Source organism: Branchiostoma lanceolatum, chromosome 1, assembly GCF_035083965.1.
Source record: "Branchiostoma lanceolatum isolate klBraLanc5 chromosome 1, klBraLanc5.hap2, whole genome shotgun sequence".
Taxonomy (NCBI): Eukaryota; Metazoa; Chordata; class Leptocardii; order Amphioxiformes; family Branchiostomatidae; genus Branchiostoma; species Branchiostoma lanceolatum.
The window spans coordinates 27,853,742-27,877,739 of record NC_089722.1 but is presented as its reverse complement, the minus strand read 5'-3'; the positions used below and the strand labels follow the sequence as shown (position 1 = coordinate 27,877,739).

Here is a 23,998-nt window from a genome sequence, read left to right as displayed (position 1 = left end):
TGAGTAGTGCCAGTCTTTGCCAAGGAAAACGTGAACACTCCGCCTATAATGTTACGTCGTTCAGATAGGACACGTGACTCGGTGGACAGTTGATCATAAGTTGCAATTAGTTTACGGCTTCCCCCGTCTATATCGGGACGGTTGAAATGCCCTGGTGGCTTCTTTTACTACACTTGCATTAAATTTCGGTTCTGCGGCCAAGAATTCTACTTTGGTTGAAATGTGCAGGAGTGTCAGAATGTGACGTCACAGAAGTAGTGGATTGCTTATTCCTTGACAAAAACTGGTGCTGTTCTGTCGAAAATTTGATCCAATTTTCAAATTGTGTTGGAAATTATACTTCAATCTTGCTTCGGAATTAATTCTACTATCATGATAGGTTTTTTGGCTTCCGTCATTTTTTTGCCTTTAAGAAAGCAAATGAAAATGGTCCTTGTCAACATCATTTACCCCATTATCCCCCCCCCCCCATTTCTTTTGTTTTCAAATTGTTCATTTTACCAACGCCTTGAAGTATGATGTAATTTGCAGGATGTACAACTCGCCGGGTGATCGCTGTAGCCGCGACAGCTGTCCTCCTGACGTCATTTCTCGTTGCCGGAATCATGGGCGTCCTGGATCATCAAGTTCAACAGGTTAGCCTGCGACATTTTTTACTTTGCAACTGCTTCTATTTAGCCTGTGTGCCATCCTAGATTACTATCGGGGCTCCTGCGTTCGTTACCCTGAAAAAAATCAATTTTTTTAGGGTAGCGAGTGTAGGAGCGCGGGAGTAATAGGATGGTACCCAGGCTATAGCTAGCTTTCTTTCATGTTTGCATGAAAAAGCTAAAGCTATGTCTGCTTTTCAACAGACGAGCATTCACCATCAAGACCTTTATTAAAGTCTGTTATCATTTTATCTACAGCCGACAACAGAGGTGGACATACCTGCTGGTCATCTTGCTGTGGACACTACCAACACCCGTGGTGAGCATGCTGTGGACACTACCTACACCCGTGGTGAGCATGCTGTTGACACTACCTACACCCGTGGTCAGCATGCTGTGGACACTACCTACACCCGTGGTCAGCATGCTGTTGACACTACCTACACCCGTGGTCAGCATGCTGTGGACACTACCTACACCCGTGGTGAGCATGCCGTGAACACTACCTACATCCGTGGTGAGCATGCCGTGAACACTACCTACACCCGTGGTGAGCATGCCGTGAACACTACCTACACCCGTGGTGAGCATGCTGTGGACACTGTCAGCTACCCTGCCCGCTGCAATTCCGAGGGGAAGGAAGTCACTGGTTTCACTTTTAACGCATTAATGTTAAAACTGTCCACCTACCAAACTATGATGTCCTTTAACTCGACTGGAATTTGAACTAAAGTGATCACCAATGGTGAAGGAAAAATGTAAAGAGTTCAGAAATGAGAAAAGGGCATGGGACCATACATCAATGTATACAAAGTATGGAAACCAGGAGATCCCATAGAATATCTGTTGACCAGAGGGTTTGTCCATTTTGTCCAGAACTAGTAGTAATGATGAATATGACTTTTTGATTTCATGTCCTAAATATTATGATATGCGTAATTCACTATAAGTCTATCATCTCCTATTTCTCTCAAGGGATTGAAATAGCAAATTGAAGTACATATTGATGTGGCAACGGCCCAGCAATGTACATATGGGACAATGTATAAAGCGTGCATGAATCGCTTGTATCCCTTCTGTAATGTTACTTTCAAGTATCGTTTTGAATGATTATGATGTTGTGATTTTAACTCAATTCTTATCTTGGTTGTGAAAATTGTTGGTGGTGAATAAAGTTGTGAAAAAATAAAAATAAAGGTACCTAAATTTAAAGGTTAGAGATTCCACCCATAACTTAAAGAGTAGAAGCAAGGAGGTTATTCTCATCCGATACTACAACTTTTTCGTAAGACAGATTTGTCACATAGAAAATATTATTAAAAATTTTAAAATAATATACTAAGAGTCTATACGTTGTGCCTTGTACAATTGTTGTGCAATAAAGTTTACTTTATGAAATTTCAGCTAAAGGCGTGGGTCAGGAAAAAAAATGAACCATCCTTGTACACTCTGTAGTAATGCTCTTACACGTAGTTGCCACAGGAAATTAGTAATACAAAATAGTGAATTGCTCACGGTGAATATTGTTTCATAACTTGTAACACGAAGCCTTTAGATGATCACCCTAATGATCTATTTTGTGCCAATTGTTTTTGTATATTTTGAATCACATTAATGAAATATATTGCACTGATGTGTCTCTCTCAGTTCAAGTCGTGTTTTCTTCATGCGATCTAACGTTAGTGCCTGACATGGTGTACATGTGTGCGTTTGTGGTGATTGAAATACAAAATATACAAATACATGTATATAGGATATTTGGAGTTTCTTTTTACATAACAAGGTAATCTCACCTGCTGACGTTTCGGTGTCTGTCAGACACCTTCTTCAGAGCTTCTGACCGGAGTACTGCTTCTCACCGCTATAAGTAGCCGATGTAGGTGGCGCTTTTGCGGCGAGAACGTACGTAATCCCAAATATGGCTGAGCTTATACCTGGTTGTGTAAAAAGAAACTCCAAATATCCTATGTTCTACCAACCTGATGAAATTATTTTCGGAAATAGAGCGCTCAGTATATATATTCGCGGTTGATTAGAAACATCTAGAACTGAAATTGATAGTTTAAAAACATGTAAAAGTTTGGATGAATGTTTAGTCCTTATTAACGATACATCCGGTCGCTCCTATCGGTTGATGATTGTTCAAAGAGTCTTGTTTTGAAAAAGAACGACCACTTTTACGTGAAAAGTTACGAATAGATCCATATGGAATGGACAGTGTTATTTTTCACTGCAATATCCCCAAAAGTTTAATAAAATTTTCGTTGGCTCTTACCTATGTTTTTATTAGACCGGCTGACAATTGCTACAAATATTTGTCATGTGTAATCAGGTCACAATAAGGTCAAAGGTTACAATAGCCTGCTCCAGCTTTCCAGACGTTACTTGCCGAACAAGAGTTATACTGTTATTTGCCTATTAAAGTGAAGTAACGTACAGGAGGGATGTCCATAACTGCAGACTACATCAAAGAGAAGCTCCAACGTGAACTAGAGGCGACTCACATCGTAAGTATGGCTCACAGTCTCGTGTTATTTCCAGACATATGCATGCGCCCCCCTCCCCAAAATCTGAAAACCCTGCTACTCGAATGGTTATAACTTTGAACCAAGGAGGTTTCAATCTGATTAGATAGCAATACTACTGCAGTAACGTTACGTATATAATTTTTTTGTTGCGCAGTACTCTTTACCACAGAACAAACACAGTGGCAAGAGCTGAATTGGGAGATAGTTTACTACTTTGTTTATTTAAATGATTTGCAAATATTTTTATATTATATCGACTCAATGATCATCAAAACATAGAACCAAAAACATAAAGAGGTTAACATTAATCCTGTTACCCTATAGCTACGACTGCTACATTAGAAAAATGGAGATTTTAAAGAGATCTACTATGAGTATTATAAATGTACATACTAGCATCAATAATCCCCGAAATTTGAACACTTAAGATATCCAGGTGTTAAAGTCAAGTCAAGTCAAGTCAAAGTTTATTGCACAACGATTGTAACAGGTACAATGTAAGGCAAAGATAAAATGCTACTGGCTACTTATATCAAACTACTAAAAGCTACAGGAAGGTTCAATGCTATACAATGATTAGGTTCTAGGCTGTACAATGTTCCATTTCAAACTACAAGAAAGCACTATCTATATAATATTATCAGAGGTAGAAAATATCAACAGGTGATACAATATGGAGCCGTATATGTCAATTATACAATAAAGACATTCTTGAGAAGGCCTCATTGATCAATGGCATTTTTTTTCAAGGTGGCAGTCTCAGGTTATGGGGCAGAATGTGAAAGTTGACATTGATAATTTCTATAAAACAATCAATGTAGCGGGTTGGGGTTTTGTTCGCGTGAAGAATTTTCGCGTTCGCGTGGAAAATTTTCGCGTGGAAAATTTGAAATGGAGAATTTATCTATAGGTTCAAAATATCAAAGTAATTTTATCATCAAATTTTTCTCCCTTGGGAATAGACTTGAGTCCCTTGGGAATAGCACACACCAAACCACACCACACCCTGCCCACACCCATGCAGGGAAAAAGTTTGCCTGTAATTTTGATCATTTGCTCGTTAAAATACGCTAATTAGTTGATCAGAAGGGAATTGAAGGTTAACAAGTCTGATGTTTCACACCCAAAAAATTTCAAAGGATTTTTGAAATTTAAAAAATACAAAAAAACAAGTTGATTCCCAAGGGACTCAAGTCTATTCCCAAGGGAGAAAAATTTTGATGATAAAATTACTTTGATATTTTGAACCTATAAATAAATTCTCCATTTCAAATTTTCTACGCGAAAATTTTCCACGCGTACGCGAACATTCTTCATGCGAAAAAAACCCGTTCCCAATGTAGCATGTAAGATAAGCAGGATATATCACCGCAGTAAAAAGAAATGAGTTTCTTCGTGCCATTGGCTACACCACAAGTTGTTTTGCTCATGTTTTTCATGTTGACACTTATGTTTCTCCTGTGCAGGATGTAGAAGACACATCCCCCAACCACTGTGGCTCAGCGTTTAATGTCACCATTGTGTCCGCCAAGTTTGAAGGCAAGCCCCTACTCCAGAGGCACAGGTTTGTACATGGAAGATAGGTCTGAGTTTTATATCATCCATGCCCCCTTTGTCTTTGGATCAGACAGTTTCCCAGTAATCTGGCTTTCAGAATCGTTTTTTTTATCATTGATAATTTAGCAGATTTTAAGGTTAGGTTAAGGTTATGATGGCATCTCGGAGGGCTTCGTTTGCTTCCAGTCTACATATAAAAGCTACATCTCTATGCATACAGGTGATACTATACCCTGGTGCCACAAGTTTCTGCTGTTAGTAGTTCACTAGACTGATTAATATGCTTGTTACTGTTATGTTTGTTTATCTGCCTGACATGTTATGGGCATTATCAGTATTGAAGCTTGAGGAGAAACCATTGTGCCAAACATTATATTGTTATCACATTATAATAATTGATTTTGATAGAATTCTACTCTTATACATACAGACTGGTGAATGCCTGCCTGGAAGAGGAACTGAAAGACATCCACGCGTTCTCCCAGAAAACCCTAACACCTGAACAGTGGCAGAAACAGCAGAAATGATGACAGCCTCCTCCTAATGACACAACCACCATGGCCATCAGCATATACAATTTTATTACCTTTGCCGAGAAGTTTATGTTTGTCACATATTTTCTGGATCTTGATTTGATCATTGCTTAAGGTATGAGGCATGTTCAAGCAATGGGAAGAAATGTAAGGAAAGAATTCTTAAAGGGGTTCTTATTTTGAAAAAGTCATACAAGGAGCTGTGCAAACATGCAATATCTCATATCATGGCAATATTCAAGAGTTGAAGACTAAGCATGAAGTAGCAATTTTCTGTTATGGTCACAGTAATAGACTTCCAAGCAAACCTTTGACTTTCGGTTTTGCTAATTATCTATTTAGAGCTGTTGACTGACTTTGTTACACAACGTTATAACTATATTTACATAGAAAATACCTTGGTTAGTCATTGTTCCCATCGTGTTGACATTTAAGTTAAAGCCCCTTCCATAGCATATGTTATATAGAGCAGCGCCAGCACCCTAGCCTGGGTGCCATCCTATTTCTACCGGGGCTCCTACACGTACTCGCTACTCCTCTAATTTTTTTAGGGTAGCGAATGTAGGAGTCCCGGTTGAAATAGGATGGCACCCAGGCTACCAACAACCATCTCCATTTATGTAGCCCTTTGACCACAAAGCATATGCAAGCCAAGCTTTTGTTGAACTTTCATACTCTAGCTTTCCCATAAGTGCTAAGCGGAGAAGCAGTATGTACTACATTTGTTGTATTTTTTAAATCTTTGGTATCACTCCGTTCTACCTATACCACATGCAAGCTTACCAATCTACGCATTGCAGCAGTCTTCGAAGGTGACATCACTAGTGTGATGCAGAAAATAATTATATAGGACACATTTGACTCTTTTTGTTTAATATAGATGTATCTATTGTCTTAGATATTACAGAGATTGATAAAGTACATGAACATAGTTCACCATACTAAAACAATGGCACTGATTCTGAATAGACGGTACAGTTCAAGCACCAAGAGCATTTGATAAAAAATTTGCTGTCTCAATGATTGTTGTAATGATGACAATTAAATACTGCAATTTCAGAAAATATCTTATGAGAACTTTGGTCCTTTGTGTAGAAGTACAGCACTTTAAATCGTTGTGGATACTAAATTTCCCAGTGGAAAGTAAAAGAAAGTGTTTGCGGTGCTGTTAGTTCATATAGTCGAAAGAATACAGAAGTACAGGTAGTAAGAAGACAGAGCATATCTGCATATTGTCATTAATTTGTGGTGACAGACGAGAACATAAAACCACTGCAAATATTCCATAATTTTTTTCTTTATCCTCTGCCACTGCATGAAAACTAAATATAAATTTTGTGTTCATAATTAGTACCTCTTCTGAATCACATTGCCAGTCAACTAACACTTAAAAACATGCATCATACACTTAACAAATATCAGCAACCAGCTCTCAAGCCATAAACTGTAAAACATATATTAAGCAATTATATTATCTTTGATATTAGAGATCTATAGATAATAAGTACAAGTTTCATTACAGGACACTAATATAAAATCAAATTACATATCACTCAATATGTATATACAAACTTTTTGTACAGTTTTCTAATCTCATTAATTTTCAACATTTTTCAACAACTTTGAATTATAAGCGTACTAAAAAAGCCCATTTTCAAGTAAAGATTTTGTTACAAGACTTAACACACTAGCTCCCTTGATATAAGATCACTATATTTGAAGAATGATTGTGAGGACACAATAAGACTTAGTGTAATTGGTCATTGTAATTCTCTTCGAGACAAAAGCACCTCTTCTTAAGTTAATGTAAGCTTTGGAAAATAACATCTTTGGTATCATTTTTTAATACATTTGGCCCTTCATCATCATCATCGGTGTTCCTCTTACGAGGTGAAGCAAGTAAAGTTCCCTTCAAATCATTCAAATCTTAAAGGGCACATTTCAGCACTATATGCACCTGCCTATGAGTCAGTTTTTCCCATCATCTTTGCTGCCTATGCTTGATTCTGGTTGTTTGAGTGTATCATTTGTATGTAAACCAGGGATTTGGGGATAGAGACAAAAATATACTAAACATTGTTGGATCTGCACCTACACAGTGTTAAATCTGCACCTAAACAGTGTTAGATCTGCACCAAAACAGTGTTGGATCTGCACCTAGTGTTGGATCTGCACCTAAGCACTGTTGGATCTCTGCCTAAACAGTGTTGGATCTGCACCTAAACGGTGTAAGATCTACACCTAAACAGTGTTGGATCTGTACCTAAACAGTGTTGGATCTGCATCTAAACAGTGTTGGATCTGCACCTAAACAGTGTTGGATGACTGCGCCTTAACAGTGTTGGATCTGTGCCTGAATAGTGTTGGATCTGCACCTAAACAGTGTTGGATGACTGCGCCTTAATAGTGTTGGATCTGTGCCTGAATAGTGTTGAATGACTGTGCCTAAACAGTGTTGGATCTGTGCTTTAACAGTGTTGGATCTGCACCTAAACAGTGTTGGATCTGCACCTAAACAGTGTTGGATCTGCCTTCCCTGTTTTCAGACTCGACCTCTAGATCACTTCTCCTCAGTTCCATTTCCTGTCGTTCTGCCTCTTCCCTTAGCCAGTCCTACAAGAGAATGATATATCAACATGCCTACATGACACCAATGAAATCAAAAGACAACATTTCCTGATAAGTCAACAATGATACAAGTATTTGATTAACATGAAACGTTTGTGCCAATGCTTTTGACTAGTAGCCTATTGAAGAAATAATGGAGGTTTAGTTCAGAAGTGTTCTCGTCCCAAAACAACTTGAATATTGACAATATCATATTGATATTTCTCACCTTTACTTCATCCCTGTACATCTGTGTGCTGAGGTCATCTCTGGTTCTCATTCGCACACCTCGAAAGCACACAGTATACTATAAAATAAGGTAAAAAATTAACGAGTGAATTGGTCTGACACTCCTAGCATAGTCAGTGGAAAGCTATAAAAAATGAATTATGACATGACTGATCAACCTTTTTTTTCCGAACTTTTTGTGCCAAGTTTTATATTAAGTGCACACCACATACCACACACAAACTTAAACTATTAATGAAATGATATTAAGAGAGGTTTTTCAGCTGACCGTTGTCTGTAGGCTGTCTGCTAGCGTGATGGTGTCCTGTTGTATCCAGGGTTGTGGGAAATGAGTCTCAAACTCATCACGACTGATACTTACTGCAACCTCAATTCTATCATCTGTTAAAAGGGGGAAAATTTCATATTAGTCAGACTAGGAAAGAGAATTATTCATTTATTTCACAGACTGTATAATTATGTGATTTGCTCTAACCTTCTAGGAGTTGTACTGTATCAAAATCTATATTCAGTTACCTGGAACATTAACATACACTTAATTAAAATTGGCTACAAATTCTTGAAATAAATATGTTGTCCCTTTATTTCATCTCAGCACTTTATATTGCTTCAATTTCTTTCAGCAAAACTGCTGTCAACCTTCCTTCATGGAACACTTCTTTCACGTTATAGAAAAAAATATAATTTTCTAAGTTCATGACAGAGATAGAGGAGGGTCGCCATTAACCTTCAAGTTGTTAAAGTGGGGTGTAATGCCACCCTGATGCTAAAAGTTCTAAATGCTGCTCTAGTTCGGCATTGATGCAGACTGCCATGGTTATTTCACAGTAATTACGGCATCTAAGAAACCCCCTCCAGTATTCATGACGTACCATCAATACTCTCATCCATCTTTCTCTCCCACTGTATCCTGAAGAGAAAGGCCTCCAGGATAAAAGCCACGATGATGGTCAACACAACCTGGAGTAAAACATACAGCAGATATAGCCAAGCACAATGAATGTACTGTAGGTTGTTGTCTAGTACATAGAGAACATTGAAGGGATAGAATGTTATATAGTAGCACTTATACATACGACTAAAATGTAAATTGAAGCATCTGTACCTGTAGTTGTATAGCCAGTATAACCGCACTTCAGCGTAACACTCCAACACAGCAGCAGCTGATTGTATTACACTGAACAACTTTTTAATATCCAACTTATGGACATCTAGCATCCTTTACCTGTTTTCTATTTAATATGATCTGTATGTACAAACAATATTCTGAACACAAAATTCATCCTGTTTTTCTACAGAAATCATGATTTGTATGTACATAACTTTTATAGATGATTTATTCTGAACATACACTAGTCATCCTTGTGGATTTACTCCATTCTCACATTCAATTGAGGAAATGTCAATCAGACCTCACCATGGTAACAATGTAGAACAACATGAAGTACAGGTATGTCCACTTAGTTGTCACGGCAACATGGCCATTCTGGAAAAAACATGAAACTCTGTTGTAAGAAAGGTAAAACACAGAATTCTAGTCTTTTTGAGGCAATGTTTTTCCAACAAAGCAAATTCACAAAAAGAAGCATTCAAATTTTGTGAAATACACTCCTTACCATTATGATGTACCAGTTGTTGACCACAGTCAGCTCAAACAGAGTCACTAAGAGGACAGAAAGAAACTTATTTAGTTAACAAGCCATCTTTGACTGTTCAAAGAATAAGTGTACTGTATTTTCATCAACGCATGTATTCAATACTATAAGTGACAATTTAAACATTGAAAAAGAAACTATTCATAAAAAAAACATTAATAATCTGTCTCCCTCCTATGACCAACTTTGTACAGGATGTATCCTTTTAGTAAGGAGGTGGGGTACATGTAGACTAGTTGTGTATTGGTCATTGTTCATCAAAGGAGAGAAAGTATGAGCCTGTGATGTCCCCAAGAATTTGGTCAAACTCACCAAAGTCACCCAAAACATACCCTTCTTGATAAGTGTGTTAGGTTCTTTTAACATGCTGAGTTTAGGAATTGAGGCTCCCATATGTACATAAATGCTCAAAGTTGATAAGTTTCACAAATTATAATGTGCTGCCCCAACGGAGGTGGACCAGGATGTTATGACCTAATAAGGTAGCCTGTCCACCAGGCATGGGGCAGGCTCTGGTTTCCTATTGGTGGACAACTGGGTTGCCATAGATACCACTCCTCTGGTACTAGGCTTCCAAGCCACCAGTCTGGCTTTACACATTTAATCTATCATATCCGCGAAATAGCGATTTAGTTGTATAAGACATCCATCTCCTCATCATGTAATTGTATAATTGACATATACGACTCCCTATTGTATCTCCTGTTGATATTATCTACCTCTGACAATATTATATAGATAGTGCCTTCATGTAGTTTGAAATGGAGCATGGTAGAACCTAACCATTGTATAGCATAGAACCTCCCTGTAGCGTTAAGTACTTTGATATAAGTAGCCAGTAGTATTTTATTGTTTGCCTTACATTGTACCTGTTACAATCGTGCAATAAACTTTGACTTGACTTGACTATAATGGTAATAATAGATATTTTGTAACCTCAGTGAAATAAAAGATTCTAGAGAAATATTCTTGTCTTGAATGATATACAATATACTTACCTCCACTCCGGAGGATGTCATCAAAGTTGTTGAGATAGAACTGTGGACTGTTGGAGGCATTTCTGTAGTAGTCTGCTAGACTTGAGCCACTGCAATAAGGTAAGCAAAACTAACTAAGTTTGGCAATGGTTAAGAAGAAATTTATCACATTTCCTATCAAAGAATACCATCATATCATAGAATATTCCGTAAAACTAACTAGAGAGAAACATTGAACAGTATATTCAGGTTGACCAAACTATAATGAACATTTTATATCTGGTTCACAAAACAAGCAAGAGTCCACCAATACATGCACAGTGACCAAACACGGTTTGGCCCAAACTGAAAGCCACTTCACAATAATAGTATTTTAAAGGCACACATAAATCGTGTGCTTACATATGATGCCAATTTGTCAACACATATACCTCTTGGTATTCATACACAAGTATTCAAAATCTATGGCAGGCACAATAATTAACACTTAATAATAAGAGTAGGGGCATGGCCCGGTGTGCGATGGTCTAATCTTACAGTCTGGTCTGGGTTGACATCTTAAAAAGGTGATAGTCACCTGTTATGTCATTCCTTCCACAAATGTGGTAAATCTAAATAAATAAATAAACACTTTTACCCACACAAATAAGTACTTGTACTTGACCTTAGCACAAAACAGAAGACTGCCACAGGGACAAAGCACAGTTGAGAACTTGTATATTAATTTGTACATTTGTATAAAAGACTCACTTGCAGCAGTCTGCCAGCGGTAGGCCATTAAAAGCCTCCATCCCAATGATGGAGAAGAAGAAATAAAAGATAAGCAGAGCAACTGCAACACTAGAGAGAAAAGAGGAACATTTTTGTTAAAATTGTTATATTGTAGAGTAAAACAAAATTAAACATTTTGGTAAATGGCCACTCCTTAGAAGTTATGTTAAAATTCTTACTTTTCTCAATTTTTGCTAAAGAACATAAAACTTTAAAACTTAACGATGTAATACCTAATATAGTGTGCATTGGCTTAGCCATATAGATTTTGAATTATTTTTTACCGAAACATGTCTTGCATCGTTAATACATCCGTATTACAAACATTTGCCACATGACCAACTAGCAGTGTTTAACTGTCAAATATCTCCCCATAAATGTATACAGTATTACCATATATTATAAATCATAGTCTATTGATTTTTCTTTACCTGACCATCCTCGGAAGGAGAGCAAAGAATGTCCCCAAGACGTCTCTGTACCTCTTCTTAACCTTGAACAACCTTGAAATAAGAAATGTTTCAGTCAGACATTGAATAAGAAGTCGGCATTACAGATGAAAAGTACATGTATGCTTTTCAAATCTACACATTAATTATGAGAGCATTGCTGCTAAGTTTCCCAAGGATCTGGAGAAAAGAATCATCGATACCAAAATGCCTGACCAGTCAAGTATCAATGCAGCACTAATCCGGCATTACATACCACTTTGACAAAAGCATGGCTCATTATCAATGAAAGCAGTTATTGTATGTTATAATTACCTGAGCAGTCTGAGAGGTCTGAGGACCAGGATGTAATGAAAGGTCAGGTCCTGGTCCTCTCCTGTCTCAAAGTTCTGTCCCAATGTTCCCACAATCCCTGCTACTGTCACCAAGAAGTCAAATCTGTGACAAGGCAAAACAATAACAAAAAATCTTCCATAATAAACAAAACAAGAGTCCGTAGGACACAATTCTCCGTGAAGTATTTATAGTATGTACAAGTATTGACCCACACAAACTTTGCATCTCTGCACAGTCCAAGTAGTGTTTTAGAGCAAGTAAAGAAAAAGTGTTTGTTTATCTTTTTCTTTCAATACAGGAGTGGTCAACCTGCTGAAAAGTATGTTTTTACAGCATGACATAGATGGGATCTAGAAATTCCGGGAAAAGTCACAAAGTTAGATCTAGATGGCCCCTTTTCAATTATCAACGAACCATTCAGCCTTACAACTAAGATGTATCAGAAATCACAAATATGCAGTAAATCCTCTTTCCACAGTTTATTGCAGGCCGGCCTGATCTATAGCTATCAAGCTATTTGCAATAAAAAAAGGCTAATTTATATTATCGTAACATTTCACGAAGGTCAAAGGTCACCGGATCTAACCACCCGGAAGTGACACTGGCGCGCGCACTTTTCTGAGAGATATTTCTCAACAACAATCTTTCATCCCCTGCGTAAACTTTTTACATTGTCACAGCCTCCGTATTATAAACTACAAGTGTGGTAAGTTTGAAGGTCCAGAGATTTCCCATTTTCACACTGTGCGTAAAAGTGCATCGTCCGTCCCGTGCGCACATACTGTAAGCGAGTTTCGAGTTGACAAGGCATACTTAATACACAGACTGGAGGTCACTCTACACATGTTCGCAGCTAAAACTCACAATTCCCGTTGCCGCATTGGTATGTAACTTGGTATATCGTTTGCTAGGTTGCGTGTGGTGATGCACGTTGTCTATTTTTCAATGTAACAGTGACTATACGATCACAGCAAGTAAGGAAGATTTATACCCCGTATCTGCCTGAAGTATTCCAGTCATGCATAACGGATTATAACATGGTCCCTATGGCAGGGCAGTGGGACATAGCATTAATTATAGGGGTGCAATTACGATATTGGATTGACGTTTAAAGTAGTTATGGTGTAACAAAGCTATTGTGCATCACCACGCCGAACCAGGCAAACGATATGCCAAGTTACACACCAATGCGACGACGGGATCGTGAGTTATAGCTGCGAACGCGCAAACAAATACATTCCCAATACTCCCAGAAGGAGGTCACACCTCCTCCCCGGAGTAATAACTGTAAATCAAATAACAACATAATCTACGACACTAAGGTGTAACAACACCTGTGAATGGAAAGGTTTTAAAAAGTAAAAGGTTATATGTGTACAAACAAAGAAGTTGATAAAATGGTGTTTCAAAATAGTCTTATCTAAGTGTATTTTGTCTTTAGGATTAAATTAGCAAAGAAATAACTTTCAGCACCAGGGACAGCACCACTAACAGCATACCTAAATCACAAGTGATTCAGCACCAAGGAGAGGGCTACATCTTTACATTGATTAACTGACATCTACTGCTGGGGCTAATTAGCACAGTGAAAACACATTACTTTCAGCACCAAGGACAGGGCTACAAAATTAACATTAGCACATGTAGTAACAGATAGATAATAACTACTGTTGGTGAAAATTAGTGAAGTGAAACTTTTCACTTACACGTTCCACCCTGAGTGAAAGTATGTCCATGCTCCTAGACCAATGATCTTCAGCAAAGCCTCTACAACATAAACTGCAAACAAAAAAGGTTAAGAATGATATTCCAATCTCTACCAGAAATAGAAAAATTAAAAAGAGGTAGCATAAAATGTTAAAGATATACATGTATACATGTTACATGTTACATACATGTTACTGCTATATGCATGTATCAATCACACCATAAGCAATTACACATCATCACTGTTTTCTTCACCATGTCGGTGTCCCAATTTACATTTAAGTTAATTCGTAGCTCAACTTTTTTTTTGACATTTTAAGATCTTCTGACCCTCTTGAATAATCACAATGATGAAGTGATGGGTAGAGTTGGAAAAAACTCTTACTTGTGACAAACAGAATGGCATTCCAGGTTATTTCCACGTCAGCAACAGTTTTGTTCTTGTCATCTGCAAATAAAAGTGTTTAGTTTTTGTTTTAAATATTTCAAAACATTTATCAGAACTTTTCAAAATCATAAAAGAATTACTAATACATTTGATATAGTGGACATGGAGGCAGTTAAGGATCTGTGAAAGTGATCTCAAACCAGTTTAGCTTAATGAATAGCTAAACTTCAGATGGCTGTTACAAAGAAGACAGAAACTATATATATATATATGTGTACATTTCATTAGCTCTTTTCAACAAGTATAACAAACAGTGGACTTTTTAACAAGTAAAACAAATACTGACCGACGGAGGCCATATATATATAACAAACAGTGGACCATAGCTTAACGTCCTGTCTTTGACCTTAAGGACTGCGAGCCTTGCCAGTAGCGTGCATGTCAGGTGAGCGACAACAGCCGAGAATCAAACTCCCAACCTCTTGGTCCAGAGACACAGTCGATAACCACTGGACTACGTGTGCACACTACCTGTGTTTTATAACAATGACCGATAGCACCCCTCCCTCCACAAAAAAAAATACTTACTAGATATGATAATGGTGTCAGCTAGAATCCAGCACCCATTGATACTGATGATCAGGTCTGGAGGATAGAAATATAATACATTTCTTAACCTTTAGCATACTGAAGTAGCCATTTGGCACCCAATTCCCTATTTTATATATAGTTTGGCAGCAGGGAGAAGGTGAATACCATAAACAATAACAGTTGCATGCTTTCAAGCATCAAAAACATATTTACCGATTTTGATGAATGAATGATTAAAACAACAAATGTTCAATGACTTGTTCTTAAATTTGCAATGCCTGGAATGAAAATATTTCATATTGCACCAAACTGCATTTTATGATTAAGATATAAATGAAGTATCATCCAAAGTAACATAACTAATACTTACAAATGAAGTACTCAAAGAATTTGTGTGTCACCAGCCTGTAGGTTCCTGGTAATGAAGAAAGTATCATTTTAAATTCATGATCATGTTGCGTCCGGATCTGATTTCAAATTATGATTGTCTATCATGAGCAACAATAGACCAAATCGAAACATAAATGTCTTGCTGCTAATAATCCACCGAAAGGCGGGCTCAGCAGTATCGAAGAAGAAGAAGAAGAAATGCAAGGGATTGATTTGACTTTCTGTTCAAGTTCTTGCATCATTCTGAAGAGTATCAGCAAATGAGTTATTGTCAAGTAATCTCATACACTTAAAGCTTGTTGTAGTTTAAAGAACATGAATTTAGCGGATAGTGAAACTCAAGAACTGCAGTATTGTTTGGCTGAAACAACAGTAGGAACACAATGAGTGTCTGCTCATTGTGTAGCGACTGCGAAAACCAAAGACTTAAAGATACTGGCAAAATCTTAAGATTTACAGTATAATAGTACAAAACAATTGACACTGATGTACCTTTGGCAACAATAAAGAGTGGTGTGGGAAGCTTCCAAGTCTCAAACCAAGCTCCAGCTGACTCATGCTGGAATACAGGAAAATGTATCAATTATCAAGAAAACTTCAAACATGGGGATGTTCAAGATTCAACAGAGATCATCTACTCACATCTATCCAATCAGCTTGTGTTTAACAGGTCTATAATTGCGTCAAGCGACTTTGGAAGCTGTGATTGGTTAACAGTGTTTGTTCAATCGATTGGCCTATTGCAAATTGATTAAACAAGAAATCAAAGATCGCATATGTAACCTCAGTGAAATATCTATATTGTTAATTTCTTGTAACCTTTCTGTGGCCTTTGACCTTCCTGCATGTCAGTGTCACTGACGTGCCTAGCATGTGGAAATAAGTGTAGAAACACACCAACAAACAGACACACCAAAAACGATACCTCCCTGATGATGGAGGTAACAACTTACCTTCCAGCTGAATCTAGCTCCTTCATAGACACGGTAAAATTCCTCCAAGCTAAGAAAAGAAAACCAAGGCTAAATGAATCTTACATCTTGTGTACTATGATGAAAAAAAATCCTTAGACAAGTGATGACATTGGCTTAAAATACATCATTGGAAATACCCCAAATATTAACTGGAACATAGAAAGAGTGAAAGGATCTCATATTACATGTACTAAAATCTAAAATAGACTCCTTCAAAACTCATTGAATTTTTTTTTTTATTCATCTAGATCTAACTAGACTCTTCATCAAAAACCGAACCTGGGTCACACAATTGTCAGAATGGGTCATATAGAGCAATAACAGACTGAAGTTGAAACGAAATGGTGTGATTCAAAGAGTTAAATGTGTTAAGGGTCACATTCGGTCTTTTAAAATACCACATGATCTACTCAATTTAAAAGTATTCAATGTATTCAATCTACTAAAAATATTCTGGATGACAAAATTAAAGTGTATATTCAAAGTTATTGTCATTCTATATTATACACTTTTTGGCACAGATGTATCATTATTTTGTATTAGGCCATTTATATGCAACGAAACACCTTAAACTGTTCTTGAAGATGTTATACAGCTCAATTAACTTGAACAAACGCAGAAAACAGCTTGTCATACCATCATGGGCAGGAACTACACTGGGTATTCATATGCAATGAAACACCTTAGACTGTCAACGTTTACGACATATTTGCCCATTTTTGGCATGTTGACCACCGTCGGAGGGCAATGAAATTTCTTGCTTTTTATTTCGAAATCAGGCGAAAATTAATGAGCGCGCTGATGTCATCCATAAAAATTACTTGCTGTGGCCTTATGTTATGTTAACTTAGGAAAAGAAGACTATTGTTTGTCACCTTAATTTCCCATCACCACTAGTGTTGATGGCCTTGAAGGCCAGGTACACATCCCTCTCACTCTTGTTGGGTCGGTAGTGGGTCATCAACCCATGGAAGTGAGTCCAGCTCACAAAACTGGGGTTCTGTACGAACAGACAAAATCAGTCAGATTGGTTTAAGCAATGTCAGTGTCAGTTTGAATTGGATATATGGTAATAACATTACTGATACATGTATGCTTTATTTCACTCGGTGATATAATGCCTGGCAAATGTCAACTATAACAGCTGCCAAAGAATAAACCACTGATTGAGCAAAACAAAGAATTGATAGTAAAAGTACCCTTACCCTTCGACTAACCAGTAGCCTGAAGGCCCTCTCTGCTGCCTCTCGCTTATGTAGGAACAGCTTACAGAACTTACTCTTCTCTATACCCAGGAAAGTGTCATACACCACAGCCAGCAACTACAACAGATCACAAGAATAAGTATGTCAAACTTCATCAAGTTATGTAAAACCATGAATTTCTTTTGAGTGTGCTCTGAATTTTAGAAAGTTTCTAGAATTTCAAGTGCTAGGTGATCTAAGGTCAACTGTCATAATTCCCCTGGGTCCCCTAAGACTACCACATCTAAACAACGGTGAATAAAGAGATCTATCAATGCATCAGAAGTATAGTCCCCGGGGTATGCACATTTCAGATATCCAGGCATTTAAGACACACTAGAGATGGTGTCGGTAACACGTTTTTTCTTCAATGGGGTGGTTTTAGGAAACCTGGTAGAATTAAGACAGTTGCTACTTGTGTGTTTTCAGCAAATCAAATATAATAGGATCTTGAGATATTCCCAAGATAGAAAATAAACCCGAGGCATTTCAATAAAACTAAGAGCATTGCTAACTTTTCTGTTTTTATTTCTTAAAACTTTTCAAGCCTTAATTGACACTATACAACATTCAAAATGCACAGACTTAAGTTTGCAGGTAATTTACATTTGATTGTAACATTCATATTTGTACATGGAATGAAACACATGTCCTGACCAGATTCATGAGGAAGTACAGCACCAGGGACAGGTAGAGGATGAAGAACATGCTGGACCAGCGAGACTGTTTGTACGCAGGCATCATCACATCCGGGTAGCTATACATACAGGCAAAGGCATTCAGTCTCATCTACAGTCAAACAGCTTTAACACTTAATAACAGTCTACATTCACATCAGGTAGCTATGCGTACAGGCAAAAGCATTCAGTTTCATCTACAGTCAAACACCTTTAACAGTCTACATTCAAAGCAAGCAGTAAAAGGTGGCATTGGGGTTGTTTGGAGTTGAATTCTGAATAGTTTATAACTAGAATGTAGTTAGTCATTGAATGGTACCTTTCTGTCTATTCCATGCAATGTATTTCTCTTAAAAATGTTACTTATATTTGTACATTGTAAATACTACTGTGACAGAAGGGGACAAGTAATTTAGTTAGACTAAGCAAACCGCTAGTGAACAATGAACCTTCACAAATATGTGCACTAATTACAAATTACTCACTTTGCTGTTGTTAGGAGCACAAATAAGTTGATGAAAGAGTCTTCCAAGGTTTGGAAATACTGTAGGAGATTAATATCATATATAAATTAAAATTAAATGTAATAACAGTAATCAGTTGTTTTTTTCAATACATCAGATTAAATTTGATATTTCATTACTTTGTTTGAAAAGTTTTAAACAAAAAGATACAATTTAAGGATGAGGTTCTGGTAACGCTAATCAAACATGTTTGTACACATTGAATAAATCAATCAAGAGCATAATATTAAATGTTATTAGTGTGGCATTATTAACAAGCTGAGCTGAAGAAGTATAATCCATGCAAGTGCAGTATACAAAATGTTTTCCTTTATAGAAAATAAATAATCCAACTACACTTAAGGTTTGATATATCAGATCTGGAGAAAGCAAAAAATCTACTTAAAGGTGGGTAGAGTTAGTACTACTTACAGGGTCGTCTGGGTTCTGGGAGAAAAAGTAGAATCCTAGATAGGACGAGAGAATGAAAGGTTTAAGGATTTGAATAGCACCGTGTAAACTATCATGATCAGACACATGTATACTGGGGCCTAATCTAAAATCCAGATGAAATACTTTGTCTAAGTACTAGCTCAATAACTACCTCATGAATCTAATTTCATTTACTGATTTCTAATTGATTTATTGAGACATTGATTAATTTGTTAAATACATTATTCTATTTTGTAATTATCTATTTGAATATAAAATCATTCCATTAACAAACTAACTAAAAATCAATAATTGAATAAGCAAAACTACTTTTACCTCAATATTTCTACAATGTTATATGAACTGATTTCAGAAACAATCTGTGAACTCACCAAGTATAGCAAAGATGAGCATGAAGAACAGAAGGAGAACCAGCATGTCCACAATGGGGGGTAGTGACTGGAGAATCTGACGCAACGTTCTGTTGAAATGCACAGAATACATATCAATAATTGTAGTTTCAAGGTGTGATGCTTCTAAATCTTCAAGGTCAATAAAGGGGGTCGTGTGGCGTAATGACAGGGTTTTCAGCCCAGAACCCAAGGGTCCCGGGTTCGAATCCCCTGACGCCACCGATCTTGTGCCCTTGAGAAAATGGCACTTAAACATGACATTCGCCACTCCAGCTATAAGTGTAAAAAACGGCAATATCATGCATGTGTGTGGGTCATGACATCAGCAATAGCTGCTTGTGTCCCACGTGTATTGCACTTTTGCAATTCCAATAAAATCCAAAAATTCAAGGTCTTCAATTTTCTTTCCATTCCAAGTAACAAAACAGATCAAATGGTGACTCCAAGTGACTACTAAAAAGTAGCACAGTCATACATCATCATCACTCAGATACCATATATGATATTGTTATGGTTTAACTTTTTGATAAAGCTACAGGGTCTTGAACATTGTTATGCAAATCGTAACAATGGTTGAGACGAGAACTGTTTACAAGCAAGGGGCCTTCACCTTTGACATATTACCCACAATTCCTGTCTCCACGCATGGAAACTCGGAAGTGTGAAAGCGTTTATTCTCACCTTCTGACCCCTCCACAGTAGTGTGAGTCGATAAGGAATATCGGGCGGAGAGCTCGCGTAACGCGTATATGGCTCTTCTGACGTATCAGTACAATGATGGCTTCAGCAAACATGACAACTAGTGTGACTGACTGTGTAAAGATAATGTCATAGTCACAGCGTAAGTAAATGTTATTGCACAAAAAAAATCATAACATATAATGTATCATTGTACAATCGTATTATACTATATCAAATTTTTTTTATTCAAACAATAACACAGAAAAGCACCATCAAATTTAAGACTGAACATATTAGAAAACATATTACTGAGTACACTAAAAGTTTCATTCAGTCTGCTTTTACATGTATTTGAATTTTTCTATTTGTGTCCAAAAATTAACAAAAAAAACTTAGTTTATAACAGCCATTGAAATTGCCAAACTCTTTAAAAACACAATACTTTGAAAAAAAAGCATATGAAATCATGAAAAAAAGTCAAACTGAAATCATTTTTTGCTGTTCAACATGACAATACCTGGAACAGACTTCCCACATTTACCTTTATCATGGTTCTCTTGTGAGTGGCAAAAGCCTTTGGACCAAGCCACCTCATCTTCAGTCCAAGTTCCACACCCAGTAGCACCAGTGCAAATAGTTCCAGGGACCCATGAATCTGAAATAAGATAACTCAAAAAACTTAGTAACAACAGAAGTCTAAGAATCTTAAGATCACACATCCGAGAAGCCAATCATTACTAGCTACATACTCAAACGTACCCAGAACCTTTACTTTAGATTCTAAGTCAGCAACTAAAGACAAGGCCACTTAGCCAAATTTGTCCATGAAATACCCATATCTATTTAAGGTACTACCATAGCAACATGAGTGAATACTTACTGCAATATTGACTGTATAAAAAGCAGGGGGCTCAAACACTGCTAAACCAAGCAGAAGCAGGGAGACAGCCAGGTCCATGACATAGAACCACGTCTGATGTACCAGTAGATAGGCAGGCAGGGCCTTGTGACTGTGGGGATGGGTGTCAAACTTGTCATTGTTTCCTCCTTCCTGCAAGCAGTCAGATAAAGAGAAGCAAATGATCATAATTTTACACAAAGTAGTCGAGTCTGTATCCCTTGTATAGAACATGTCATACTCCGTAAATACTGTTAAAGGAGATTTTTGTATTTTGTAATTGTTACAGGTTCATGAATTGTCCTCAAACTGTATGATAACAAACGGCTTGATAAACATTTTTAATGCTTCCTGCAATATATCAGATTTATGATACCGAGCCTTTATTTCTGACGCAGGCTGTAGAAAGCTCAGTGAATTAATATTGCAGCTGTATGTTCTTTAATAGAACATAAGACTATCACAGATTGCAGACTTGGTGTAGATAAGAATTTTAGAACTACACATGCACACACACACACACACACACACACACAGACAAACCAACAGACACAGACAGACAGACACAAAGACAGACATGCCAAAAAATAATACTAAAGCCCCTGATCAATTTTATATCTGATCTGCTTGGAAAACCAAGCATATATATTCCTATAGTATATGTTACCTCATGATCCAAATTCCAATGTACAAAATTGCGTACTGTACCTGTAGATATATGGATGCCTCCTGGTAGTTAAACTTCCAGAGTCGCCGTGCCTGGTCAACTCTGCTGGGAGCATTTCGCTGTCTGATCAGATTGTTGTCAGATCCTGCTGAATCTGGAATAAAACAGGGAGAACATGATCATTCCAATTACTGCAAATCCATCCAAATTTTACTGCTCTTAAATTTTGCAACACAATAGAAAAAAAAAAAAACTGTGCAGTACCTTGACACAATCATATGGTGGTAACACTATGGAAGACGATGTTTTTAACTGTGAATTGAAAATTACACAGTTACAATTTCAAAACTTACTGTACAGCACACTGTTGTTGTGAAAATAAAGATAAGGTTTTTGATCTGATCAAACCACAGGAAGAGGAAACAACAGCGTGGGGACCCTAGTAGAATTTGGTGAGATAAAAACCTTGTGGCATGGTCAGTGTTTCAAGGCAAGTCGTGATATATTCGCAGTGGTTTTACATGTATATTTGCACTTTGTCCAGTAAGTTCTAACGGCACACTCATTGCACTGCAGTCGTGTGCTAGTCTCAAAGAGTAAATGTTTACCTGTATTATTTGTTCAGACCACAAAATAAGTAGGTCGCTAGAATCGTGCCATTGTTCCATTGTCATTAAATAATGCATCTGAAGCGTCTGGTATTCTCATGTTGTAATTCAGCTGTATAGATTGAATTCCTCAATGACTAATCTTCATAGATATTATATTATAGTAACTGTAACATAAAGTTGTAAGAGCATTTGAAACACCTGCTGTATCATAACTTGAGTAACCTGTGCAACATTTTTAGCTAAATGACATGATTGAATCATATTTTACTTACGACATAATTTGTTTTTGGCTTGGTGACTGTTTAGTGCTTATCAATGATCTATGTGTCTGTGCCTGTGTCACGGTATCTGTCAGCGCGTGCGTGCGTGCGTGTGTGTGTGTGTTTCTGCAATTCCCAATAAACACCCTCAATATGAGTGACAGCTCTTTTTGTTAACATCCAGGTATAGGAGTTATGACTGGTATGCAAAAGGTCATTAGATTACATCACTAATCAAATTAAATTGGGAGATCAGATTACTGATTTACATGTAAATTAATCTTGTGCCTTACCACTGCGTCACATCACCATGATCACTCATTGCATATGCTATCTTTATCTGTGGTTCTGGAATGGTATCTAATTAATTTAAGGGGTGAAGTCTGCCATCTCTGATTGCCTTGTCTACGAAGATTCTGCTACTATTATTTCTATGTCTATGCTGAGTGTTGTTGATGTTTTCACTGAGTCAGACGTATTAACCGGTGATAATATTATACTTTTTATAAACATACATACAGGAGGGGATTTTGTAGACTAATAAACTTCCGGTGTCGAACTTGGCGAACCAGTTGGATGGACGCCATTTAATAACCTTTTCAGTACATACAACAGCTGCAGCACTAAGGTGTTGGAAAAGACAGTCGATAAAGCGTAAGAAAAGCATCTCCTAATCGTCACAGTATGTACAAAACATAACAGATTATCTTACCTAGACTGTTGATAGATGCTGTGTCGATGTCACTCAGGGCGAGAGGTTTGTTAGGCCCAAAATAATCGTCGTAGAAAGGCAGATCCAAGTCGTCGTCGACAGACATTTTTATTACTTTACCAAGTCTAAGATGCTGGATTGTAGTTTCAGTGGTGATCTATCTACGATAACTTCACAAAAGATGCTACAACAGCATCTGTGAAACATCTGCTTCTTCATACGTACATCAGTAAAGTTATGGAGGGAAAAACGGGCGATTTGCGTCAGAATTCACTGAAGTTTTGATGCTCTAAATCATGCAACTGTTGAGCGCCTGACAAGGTGCTGACTTGCTGACGTTTCCATATTATTGTCTCGCAAAATCTCGCAGACGACAAGATCTCGCGAGATGTGGGAGGAAGAGGTCAGTGACCTATTTTGCCATGGCAACGACAGACTCACAAGGGACTGATCCCTTTTAGAGAATTAGTATCATTGCGCTAAAAGGTAAAGAATTTGGCTTTATGCTTTCTATTTTGTAGCCCAAAATAACTTTTTA

At 37.3% G+C, this 23,998-nt stretch overlaps 2 protein-coding genes across 2 annotated transcripts; one reads left to right on the top strand and one right to left on the bottom strand.

Annotated features, from left to right (window-relative positions):
- The first annotated feature begins 2,983 nt into the window (after positions 1 to 2,983).
- On the top strand, positions 2,984 to 6,334 carry LOC136446342 (bolA-like protein 2). Its single transcript, XM_066444690.1, has 3 exons — positions 2,984 to 3,157; positions 4,645 to 4,742; positions 5,166 to 6,334. The coding sequence occupies exons 1-3, from the start codon at positions 3,095 to 3,097 to the stop codon at positions 5,260 to 5,262; spliced, it is 258 nt and encodes an 85-aa protein (XP_066300787.1). The 5' UTR covers positions 2,984 to 3,094; the 3' UTR covers positions 5,263 to 6,334.
- LOC136446289 (two pore channel protein 1-like) lies at positions 6,125 to 23,815 on the bottom strand. The gene is made up of 27 exons (XM_066444632.1): positions 23,461 to 23,815; positions 21,919 to 22,031; positions 21,193 to 21,363; positions 20,854 to 20,967; positions 20,313 to 20,443; positions 19,611 to 19,699; positions 19,219 to 19,253; positions 18,769 to 18,827; positions 18,264 to 18,363; positions 17,568 to 17,684; positions 17,238 to 17,362; positions 16,342 to 16,390; positions 15,881 to 15,947; positions 15,369 to 15,413; positions 14,996 to 15,052; positions 14,405 to 14,467; positions 14,019 to 14,091; positions 12,292 to 12,414; positions 11,959 to 12,030; positions 11,507 to 11,596; positions 10,778 to 10,866; positions 9,741 to 9,787; positions 9,542 to 9,610; positions 8,997 to 9,084; positions 8,393 to 8,505; positions 8,105 to 8,182; positions 6,125 to 7,881 (listed from the first exon to the last, which is right to left on the bottom strand). Exons 1-27 carry the CDS (start codon positions 23,564 to 23,566, stop codon positions 7,780 to 7,782), a joined length of 2,385 nt encoding a protein of 794 aa, XP_066300729.1. The 5' UTR covers positions 23,567 to 23,815; the 3' UTR covers positions 6,125 to 7,779.
- Between the last annotated feature and the right edge of the window lie 183 nt (positions 23,816 to 23,998).